This window comes from Drosophila novamexicana, unplaced genomic scaffold (assembly GCF_003285875.2).
Source record: "Drosophila novamexicana strain 15010-1031.04,08,12 unplaced genomic scaffold, DnovRS2.1 tig00004554-arrow-pilon, whole genome shotgun sequence".
Lineage (NCBI taxonomy): Eukaryota > Metazoa > Arthropoda > Insecta > Diptera > Drosophilidae > Drosophila > Drosophila novamexicana.
The window spans coordinates 4,360,889-4,372,495 of record NW_020825051.1 but is presented as its reverse complement, the minus strand read 5'-3'; the positions used below and the strand labels follow the sequence as shown (position 1 = coordinate 4,372,495).

Sequence of the window (11,607 nt, the reverse complement as noted above, 5' to 3'; positions counted from 1 at the left end):
GATAAACAAAGTGTAAAAAACAGCAGCAACAAATGTTTCTTCTTTCTTTTCTATTTAATGCTCACAATAATACGTTCTTCTATGACACTGTGCGTGTATTGTGTGCTAAAATAAAAACGCAGTGCGACAACCCTGTGCTTAAACTGCATTCAAAATGCCAGCAGCGCCCTAGCGTCGCTGTCGGCGTCAACATCGGCAGAGCCCAGGCGGCAGTGTTGTGTTTTATGTCAAAATAATTTACGCGCAACTTTTGCCTTAATCTTTTCTTTGCAGTCAGTAGCAGCAGAAGCAGCAGCAGCAGCAGCAGCAGCGCTCAAATGGATACAATGTTTGTTTTTAATGCTAAGCGAAAACTAAGAATCAAAAAAGAAGTGTGATAAATGCTAACACGAAAATTGTTTTGCAAGCGTCTAAGAAAAACGGCAGAGAGAACGCGTCAGCCTGCATGCGCGCCTCTGTGTGTGTGTGTGCGTGTGCGTGTTCGTGTTCTTGTGCTTGTGCTTGTCTGGCTGTGGCTGTGCTCCCGGGAGCGTGTAAGTGTGTGTGTGTATGTGTGCAGTGAAGTGCAAAAGAAACACGATAAAAAAAAAAACAACACGCCAAGCAGTTGCGCCCGTTTTAGCTGATAAAGCGTATAGAAAAAAAGTACAACAACAACAACACACACAAAGCAGTAGGCACGAAACGAGTGAAAATAGAAAATTAATAATTAGCTAGAAGAAGCAGCAGCAGCATTCACACAGGCGATTTGTAAGTGATCAGTGCTAAAAAAAAAAAGAAAAAAAAAACGTAAATGAAAAATTAAAATATCAAATCGTGCAACTTTTCCCATAAATAGTGCAAATCAAAATTCTCGGTGCAGCGGCCAAATTTGTATCGATCACACACAGCAACAAAAACAAATGCAAAAACAACTACAAATACAATAACAAAAGCAACAACAATAACAAATCGCACATTAGATTTTCAAACTGCAACTGTTGGCGCCTCAAGCGCCGTTATTTAATACCGCAAATCCGTCAAAATGTCAACAATGGAGGTGCGCAACAACTCGGCCATGATGAAGCGTGCCGAGCAGCTGAAGCGCTGGGAGGAGTCGGACACAAATCGCGCCGCCCCCACGCCCCGTCGCGAGGACTGCCGCAGCATCAAGTTTAGCTCCGGCTGCGTTTTTCTCGCCGCCTGCCTCTCCGGCGACAAGGAGGAGGTCGTCCAGCTGCTCAATCAGGGCGCCGACATTAACACGGCCAATGTGGATGGCCTCACCGCTTTGCATCAGGTGCGTATACTAACTACCTGACCCGCTTACTAACTCCCCCCCCCCCCCCCCCCCCCCCCCCCCCCCTCACCACCCCCACCGCACTCGCATGTGTATCGATAAGCTGTGAAATGTATAAATGGAGCACATTACGTGAGAGATTGCGAACACGCGACCCAGGCAGGAGTGCTAGCAGCAGGCGGAAAGAAGGGGGTGGGGGCAATTTCGAAACTATTGCGCCCAACCGAGCAGCGATGTCAGCGTCGCAGCTGGCGTCGACGTCGCCGTTGGCGTCGACTCATGCTACATATTTGTATACCCTGCATCTATTGCAAAGGGGTTTAATGGGTTTTTATGCAAATGTATGTAAGCAGCAGAGAGGCATATACCATCGCATATCGTATGTTCTTGTTGGTCAATAAGAGTCGAGTTCACCTGGATATGTAGGTCTCCATGTAGAGTGACACCTGTCTCAGATTCACCTCTTTAAATTTTGTATATATATATATATATCAGGTTCACTTAAAACTATCTATAACTTTAATAGTTCTTACGATATTGACGAATATCGATAACCAGCTTAGATAAATGATAATCATAAAACGAATATCGTATATCGTACATCGTATATGAATCTCGTATATATGTTGTTTCTAGTACAGAATCAGAAATCGTGTTTTCTCCCGCCCAAGTTCTAAAAGTTTTGGGTATATTCTCACGCCTTCAACTGTTTACAGAGTATGTCTTCGTCGGTAACTTTGCGGTTTATTTCGTTACGGCGTATTTCGTGCTCTCGCTGCGGTTTCCAAAGCACCGCAAAAACCACTAAAACATTAACAAATACATTTCTAATGCAAGCCGACGATTTACAAGTCGAATGCCCGAAGCAACAACAACAACAACAACAAAAACAAAAACAACAAACAACAAACAACAAACAACAACAACAACAATAGCAACAAACGGCAAAACGGCGCGAGCATTAAATAAGAAAAATACAAAAAATTTTCTATTTTTAAATGCCAAGAAAAATATACAATGCACACACACACTCGCACACACACACACATAGACAAATGCTCGTTTTGTATATAGAAAAGATTTTCGCAAAATCATTTTCATTTTTCTTTCGATTTCGTTCGTTTGTTCTTTAAGCCTTCGCATGAAAAATATAGTATACTTAAAAAAGAAAAAAAAAAAATAGGAAAAACCAAATTGAAAATCTGTGTAGAAATTTATTTCATGTGGCGCTTTTCAATGCAAACACAAAAGCTGCAAAGAAGGACAATTATCATGTGTTTCAGCTAAAAATGTATACAATTCCTCATGGCAAGTTAGTGAAAATATCAAAAGATAGTCGATAACTGAATTTATTGGAAAACGAGAAACAAAGGCTATCTTCGCCACGCCGAAGATTTAATACCCTTGCAGAGGCAACCTCTTCATAATGCCCGTATCTAAGAAGCACAGCGAAAATGGTTAATGTCTTAAAAAGTTTCTTATACAAGAACTTACTTTTCGACCGATAGTTCCTATGGCAGCTATATGTTATAGTGGTCGGATGTAAATAGGATTTTGCAAAAATTAAAGGAGCATAGTGAAGTCTCTAAATGCCGTGTTTGATCAAAATATCTTGAAAGGCCAAAAAGTTTTCCATACAACAACTTAATTTTCGACTGATAGTTCATATGGAAGCTATATGATATATTGGCCCGATGTTGATAGGAATTTGCATATACATGAGGAAATGAGTAAAATTGATAAATGTTGAGAGTTCGGTCAAGATATCTACTTTTCGACCGATCACTATGATAGCTACGTATATGATATAGTGGTCCGATCCAGGTGGAAAGTGGGACTTCTGCAAAGTTGTATTAAGATAGCTTTAATACTGAGCGACTTGGCTGTTGTTATTGATCAGAGAGCTGTCTCCTTCTATGCGTTACACAATTCACAACAAAATTATAATACCCTCTGCAAGGGTATAAAAAAGGCTAAATACAATAATCAAAATAACTATCAATTGCAATTTTGAGACATGCTTTTTCAAGCATAACTTGAAGATTTACATTGTTCAGGCCCACAAATGGTAATAATTCCTATATGTCAGCCTATATTTTGCAGTCAATTTGCATTCCTATATCACAGTCACAGTTAAATTCAATATGTGTGTCGACTTTTAGCAGCAACTGTCTTTTGAATGCAGTTAATTGATTTGAATTATGCTGCGCCCGCTAAGAGCCAAGAGATTTTCACCGTTTAGCCGCGGCGCACTTGTTAACCAGATGCTAATATCTACATAATCATCAGATATGGAGCAGCCTGTCTGACAGGTGGTGCCGGATGAGTGGGAAGGGGAGGGAGCGGGGTGGGGGCAACTATAATTACAGCAAACAAATAACAATGGGGGGAACTGTGCAAAGTCTTGAATTACCTGCGGCTGTTGTTGTTGTTGTTGTTGTTAAACCGCAAACTGAATTTCTATTGCATTTTCTTATATGCTGTAAGTATTATAATTAATTAATTCATCGCTGATTTTGATGATCAAAGTCTTAACGCGAAGGCTCCGCTTGTGTGTGTGTGCGTGTGTGTTGGTTTTTTTTCTGCTGCTTTCTTTTTACAAGTGAAAATTGTTTGTTTCGGCTTTCATTCATAAACAACAACAAACACCTGAAGCCAAAACACCTGCCTCGGCCGTATTCAATGGCAAACCAAAACGGCTGCCACCTTCGGCTATGAATGATGATCATGATCATGATCATGATGATGATGATGATGACGAGGCACAGTCTTTGGGCAGGGGGTGTTTTGTTGGAGGTCGGAGCTGCGTCCGTCGCAGTGCGTTGACATTCAACTCGCCAGGGAGGCCGGAGAGGTGGGGTGGGGTCTTCGTGTTACGACGACTGCAAAATGTTTTAAGCAAATTGCAATAAATTACAAATGTTTGTGTTGTTTACACATGTTTCACATACAGTTGGTATATTTTCTATATATACTATATGTTCCATATTTCAATGTTATTTCGTGCATAGTTCAAGGATAATGCGATTTTTATAAATATGCCGCATGGCCATCTACATTTATTATATCTCTGAGTGCTATAATTAAACTTAGCTGCAAAACAAATACGCAATACGCCAAAATACAAATCTTAAATAAACCAATTCTTTGCAAGTACATTCTAGGCTCAGCTTTAAATATCTAATTGTGTTTTCAGCTAATCAACTTGGCTTAGGCTAAATGCAAACACTTTTTAATTATCTGCATTTATAATATTGACAGCAGTTTTTGTTGCCGCTGCTCGAAACCTTGTTTTCAGCTTTAAAGCTTGATTCATATCCTCTAAACATAATCTCTTAATTCCATTTTGTCTTCCGCTGAAGCAGCTTTACAGGTATTCTCAGTTTGTCATGTAGATTGTAATGTATAGAAGGAGAAGTCTTCCCGAGCCTATAAAGCATATCTAGACTTAAAACAGAAGTCTATATAGCTATGTCCAGCTGTTTGCCTAGATCTAGTTTTATCAGATATTAAAACTAAGTTCTTGTAAGAAAAAGCTTTAGCTTAACAAAAGTTTTACCTATGCAGCTTATCGAACAAAGTCTGAGTTTCTTCAGATATCTTGACAAGAACATCTGCAAAACGATCTAAAATCGTTCTACTTAATGATATAATGTCGACTATAAAGCCTTATGTCTGCAAGGGTATTCAGACTGCGTATAGAATTTCTTTCTGGTTGTTTTTTTCGCTGCTCATTTTGATTGTGGGATTATAAGAACACGCGTTTGAACAACACTTGAAACAGTTTTTGGACACATTATAATTAAGATGTCTTTAAGATTTGAGTGACATGTGCGCGTATTACGTATTAAGAATAAAAGCCTTGAATATAATTTATCATAATTTGAATGCGTGCTTATCTTAAATGCTGGCCAATTAGTTTGGGCTTCAATTTGCAATTGACAATTGGCCCAGACAGAGGCCCCGGTTAAATTGTCGCATAAATTAGCTAATTATTTTGTCAAGTTTTGCAAATTGAGCGATATCTCCACACGAATGCATAATATATTAACAGAATAATGGCAGCAAGTCATGAATCGTGATCGTTTAGACGACGTGACCCCAAATCGATATTCGATGTGTGCTCTGCTCTGCTCTGCTCCAATCTGATCTGATCTCTCGCCAAAGTCCTGTCTCGGAAATCGCGGAGCAGTTTTTCAGTTGCGTTGCGTTGCGTTGCGTGAGTTTTTCCAAAAGCAACAATAATAATAAAACAATATTGTTTTGTTGCTGTTGTTATTGTTAACGCGCTTTACTGACGTGTTTTGTAACCTTGGCCCGGTTCTATCTCTGCGCTCTCAGCAGCGGGGCAGACGGACAGACGCACGGATCCAAAACGCACAGACACAGATATGCGATATACACAACAGCAACAGCAACAGATACAAATCAAACATCCTCAAGAATTCACAGCGCGTGTTGCATGCGTATGTATAAATATGTATATATCTATCTGTATATTGATGTGCTTATATATATGTTTGGGGCATATAAATGGCTGCTGCGGCTGTGGCTACATTTGATTTGATTTATTTCTCGTTTGGTGTTTTACACCCAAAATAACAAACGATGCTGAAAATCTTGCGAATTGAGCTAACTGAAAAATCATTCTATGCGATGCGATCTAATGTGTCTGCAGCGTGTTCGAGTGTGTGTGTGTGTGTGTAAAGAGTGCATTGCATAATACCATTTCGAGCAAAATCGAAAATAACAACAACAACAACTGCAAAATGCACATATTGCCATTAAATTGTTGTACATTTTACAACTGCCGCTGGCTCCCAGTTCTCTATCTGATTGTATTATTTGAGCTGATTTTATAGCTCACACACACACTCACACACACAAACATGGCTGTGAGGCTGGGGAAAACTTTTGAAAAACAAGAAGAAAAAAATGGAAAATTGTTGTTGCTTTTAAGGCGAATAAATACACAGATTTATAACACAGAATGAAATTTGTATAGCCCGAACCCATTGAAAAGGGGTAAGGCAGGGTATATTGGTTATGCACGGACAGAGAGGCAATATGTCCTAGTACAGCTAGTATATATAGGCCTGGTCAACATGACGAGATATCGTAGACAACAGAAGCTAGAAACTTGTATGTTTAAGATCGGACTACAGGCATCGATTTTTATGAAGAATGCAAGAAGAAGCGAGAACAGCACCTGCGAAAAAAAACCCTTTCCAACAAGCTAGAGTTTCCATTCAGGGTATCTCCTAGCCTGGCACATCCCGCCGACTTGTTTTTCTTTGCAAAATCTATGACGAAATATGCACAAAAATAGTTTTTCATGTATATGATCTGTATATTAAGGGTGGGTGGATCGACCGGCAGCGTATTTTTGTGAATATTTTATTTATATGTCGCAACTAAATGCGGAAATGTGCGAGTCCAAAAATCCTAAAGCGAATTTTTAAAGGTTTTGGCCAAAGTTCAGTTGAAATCAATAAAGTTCATACGAAAAACAGGTCAAAAGCACTTCTGTTTGAATTCGTAGTAATTTTCTTATCATAAAATTGCGATGCCAGCCGTTTGTTATATTATATTATATACTTGTCAATTAACTCTAGAACTTCGTAATAGCAGAGCTTGTTTGAGATATTATAAATGCCAAAAGCTAAGAAGCTGTATTTTGAGCACATTTAAGCCAGGTTTGAAATTGTCTGTACTATATTTATCTTGTAGAAATTAATGATTCGCATATATATTGATAACATTATATATACATAAATCTGGCCGATTTGTGCTGAGTAATGTGGCCCACTCGCACATTCCAAACATTTTGCATAATCTACATAATCAGAATTATCATAAACAAATGCTACGAGAATTTGCCATGCATATATTGTTTGATTATTTTTTTTTATAATATAACAATTCTGTTTATATTGCCCATTTTATGCATACCTCGCTTGTTAATCATGTCTAGGCATTTACTGTGTTCCTTTTGAATCTCTAGGCACAGGTGGCTCTGCTCCAGTCTTTTGATTTGGCCACGGCCAAAAATCTTTTAGTACACGTAACAGAAATAGCGCGGCTGAGCAAAAAACGAACCGAGCGAAATTAATAGAAGCCGCTTCGCAGTTGGCGCCGCCTTTTTTCTTTCATTCTCTTTAATAGATTTTTTTTTGGCAGCTAGGCGAGGGCGAGGCATTCAAGTGGCATAAAATACACGAGAACTTTCCCTCAAAAAAAAAAAAAAAAGAAACTAAAATTATTTGAAATTATGAAGACTTGCCATAAGACATAAGAACATTTTGCCATGTGCCCGGCCATTGTGTATCCAAAATGCGAATCTTTTTGTATATATTATATATAGTCGAGTCGCATTGAATATTGGACAAGTGCCTTGAGGCTTCCGCTGCTAATTCAAATTGTTTTCAAAAATCTATACAAGCGAATGGTTCGCTTTGCCAGCTATTGCTCAACTGGTAATGAGCATTTGCTTAAGCAATTAATTAGTATTATAGATAAATCAATTTCTGTAGGCATTCGAATCTAATAAATATAACCCATTTGCATTGAAAAGTCAGACTAATGTAGATTAATTTGTTGGTTTTCAAACTAAATATATTTAATAGTAGTATAACCTTATATCAATAGCCAAGTAAATGTCAACTTCTAGTGCAACGATTAAGGATGATATGCAAAGAGGAGTTACCAATTGGTCTGGTCCAACGATTAAGAATGAGGCGCAAAGAGGAATAGCGAAATCATATGATAATGAAATGAATTAACAAATTTCTTAATAGTAATATAACATAATATTAATAGTCTTGTAAATGTCAGCTTCTAGAGCAACAATTAAGGAATAGATGCAAAGAGGAATTGCGTAATGAAAGGCGCCTCGAAAGGTTATTAGCACACTGTAGCGTAGAGTATGCTCTTCTGAACCACACTCCCAACAGAAGAGAGTTGGAAAGGATGCTGCCCAAGTTGATATGCAGCTTAGTGTACAAAGTGGGCGCTGGGTTTTGTAGCTAAGCGGCTTGTTGCTGCCGCAAAGCCGTCTCAACAAGTTGCTGCTGATTGCAGCAATATGCGGCGTATACGTAATGCGGCGGGGTGAATAACATTTCGCACAAAGGCAGAGAGGGAGGCATAGAGATAGAGATAGAAGGAGAGGCAGCGGGCAAAATGCCGCTCAATGGCGTGCCAAAAACAAAAGGCTAAACTTAGCATGCAATTCGTAGAGCGCCTTTCTCGCTGGCCAAGAAAAAATTCGCTTTCAATGCAATGAAAATAGCACAGAATTCGCTGTGGCTATTGCTGCTGTGCTGCTGTTGCTGTGCATGTAGATGTGGCTGACATTAACACCAGACCAGAAATCAAAAGTCACAAATTGTCAGCCAAATAGCTCATGTCAAATTTTGCATGCCACAATTGTTGTTGTTGTCGGGATGGTCACGCGTGGGCGGTCCGCCCATCGTCGTCGTCGTCGTCGTCAGTTGGTCAGTTTATCAAAATTGCTCATAATTAATTAATTGGCTGCGTTCCAGATTTACAAATTGCTCACAGTCGCTGCCACCGTTTGGTTTTTGTATTGCCTCCGCCCGTGCCTTGTGCTCCGCGCGCCTTTTATGCGTTTTTACTGCGAAATGGAATTTGCTTTTGCATTTCCAAACCAGCAGACCCTTTTAAATTAAAACAAAAAAAAAAAAAACAACTAAATTAACATGTGGCGACTATAAAACAATCAAAAAACATACAAAGAACTAAAGAACATTTGAATTTAAATACTCCACATGCTTATCAAAAGCAACAATTGGTCGACTGGGCATTCGCATTGGTATTGGTATTGGTATTGAGGCCTGAAGTTGTTGCTCTTTTGTGCTTTATACCCATCGAAAATGGGTGAGAGGGTATATTGGCTCCAGCCAAATGTGTGTAACAGCTAAAAGCAGCTATATCTAAGAGCATAATGGTCAAAATGTTGAGCTGAGCCTGTCTTTCCATTCCGAGACATGTTTCTTTAAACATAACTCGATCGATATAGAAACTAGACTTGGTATTTAAGTTCTCTTATAGTATGTGTAGCATATAAGGATTAAAAGTATCTCACTTTATACAGACATTTGTCTGTCATATTTAAGCTCCCAAAAACTTCCTTCCTTCCTTCCTTCCTTCTTGTATAGAAGAAAGCTAGAATGTTTGTAAAGGCAGTTCAGAGTATCTCTGAGTCGGACTCTACAGAATGAAGCACTTCTGTGTTCTTTATTTCTTATTGTTAAGAATTCTTATCGCCATTTCACTGCCTGCTAAGCGTCGCATTGTTGTCGTTGTTGCCATTGGGCGGGTTTTGTCGCTAGATAGCGGCGCATAGAAGCCGCTGTCGCCGGAGTTGCTCATGATGATATCATCGCCATCATCGGTTGTCGTCGTCGTCGTTGTTATTGTTGTTGTTGTTGTCGTCTTCATTGTGCATACGAGCGAACGGCGATGTCTTCGCTTCAACGGAAATCCGCATAAACAATGTTGTCCATGTGCCGCGCTCAGTTCCAGTCGCAGCGAATATATGTCTGTATATCTGTGTGCGTCTGTTTACTTTAGCGTTTTTAGCAAGATAAACAGAAAATGTAGCAGAGCTATTAAAACATGGCACAGTTACTTATACAAAAACAAGCAAGCGAGTATAAGAGTCTATGAACGGCAGTTGAACCCGAAGATGAAAAGAAAATTCCCACAATAGATTTATATTGCAATGTATTTAGTAAATCTATAAAACAAGCAATTGGCAAACAGTAAACAAGGGCATCAATTTATCAACTGTGAACAAAAAGTGCAAATTGGTTTAAAAAAGCCTTCAGTCAATTGTTAAGTTATTCAAGTGCCTTTCCTCGAAATGAATTGATTTGAAATGAGAAGTTTAGTAGCCCAATTCCTTCTAGACATTTAAATGAATGCACTTTATCAAACGCGTGTACAAATGAATTTCTTATCATTTTTATGTAGCACAGTTTTCGGATCGTAACACCTTAACTTTAAATATTTGTTAATGCTACTTAAACGGGTGTCACAGCTTAAAGCCATTTTATACTCTTATACACTCTTGTTAAGTTTGATTAATCTAAGCCTCAACATTGTCTTACAGGCCTGCATCGATGACAAACTCGACATGGTTGAGTTTTTAATAGAGCACGGCGCCGATATCAATCGGCAAGACAACGAGGGCTGGACGCCGCTGCATGCAACCGCCTCCTGCGGGTAAGTAAACACATACTGCCTCCTATCCTCCACAGCTTTTTATCGCAGTCTCACTTACAGCTTTGTCAGCATAGCATGCTATCTGGTGGAGCACAACGCCGATGTGGCTGCCGTGAATAGCGATGGCGATCTGGCGCTGGACTTGGCTATCGATGTGCAGCACATGCCCATGATTAACTATATGGAAAAGGTGGTGCAGGAGCTGAATATTGATGTGGATCAGGCACGTAGGGCCGAGGAGCAGGCCATGCTGAAAGATGCCAAGCGCAGCGATGCGGCCGAAGTGGATCAGCCGCATCCAAAAACTGGTGCAACGGCGTTGCATGTGGCCGCCGCCAAGGGCTATACGAAAGTGCTACGTCTATTGCTGGCCCGTGACTGCAATGTTGATAGGCAGGATAACGATGGCTGGACACCATTGCATGCTGCCGCACACTGGGGCCAAAAGGAGACAGCTGAAATGCTGGTGGAGGCCCTGGCCGATATGGATATACCCAATTATGCTGGCCAAACCTGCATCGATGTGGCCGATCGCAAAATGGTCAAATTCCTTGAAGAGCTGCGCGCCAACAAGCGCAACAAACGGCGTCCATCTAGTCAAATCAGGTGAGTGGCCATCAGAATCGAATCACAAGATTAATTACAAATCATTTTATTTGCAGCAGAATCTCAGATGCGATTGAAAATCATGTGGACAAAGCACGAATGAAACTCGTACGCGTCGAAGTGAGAACTGATGCCGCTAAGGATGGTGCGTACAACCAATTCCAGATAACTTTCAAAGACCTTCCCTCAATGCCTTTCCGAGCGCAGCTGCTTATTTGCATATTTTTTATAAAAAAAAAGTTTTCTTTAATTTCTATGCCAAACTTTGTGCGTGTCTTTGTTTTTGTACACTCGTGCCACTCAATTAGGCTCACATGCGCGTTAAAACGCAGTTTCAAGCATTTATTACAAAACAAACTTTGCCACAGCCTTGTTCACGCCCATGTCCACGTCTCACCTCATCTCCAGCTGCCACTTTTCATGTTTTGCGTCTCATCTTTATTATCATCAATGCCATCAAACTCAACGTCCAG

At 39.9% G+C, this 11,607-nt stretch overlaps 1 protein-coding gene across 16 annotated transcripts in view; it reads left to right on the top strand.

Annotated features, from left to right (window-relative positions):
* Positions 1–538: 538 nt before the first annotated feature.
* Positions 539–11,607, top strand: part of LOC115769376 (protein phosphatase 1 regulatory subunit 12A) — a 41,543-nt gene continuing 30,474 nt past the window's right edge. For 9 of the 16 annotated variants that reach the window (XR_004018744.1, XR_004018742.1, XR_004018740.1 and 6 more), the window contains exons 1-4: positions 539–1,279; positions 10,416–10,528; positions 10,589–11,134; positions 11,194–11,279. Coding sequence is in view for 8 of the 16 variants with exons in the window: in XM_030714169.1 (XP_030570029.1) it covers positions 1,025–1,279; positions 10,416–10,528; positions 10,589–11,134; positions 11,194–11,279 (1,000 nt within the window). In the remaining 8 variants the exon portion in view is untranslated. Of the gene's footprint in view, positions 1,280–10,415; positions 10,529–10,588; positions 11,135–11,190; positions 11,280–11,607 lie in introns of all 16 variants that reach the window. The other 7 variants (XR_004018743.1, XR_004018741.1, XR_004018739.1 and 4 more) reach the window with 1 other exon arrangement.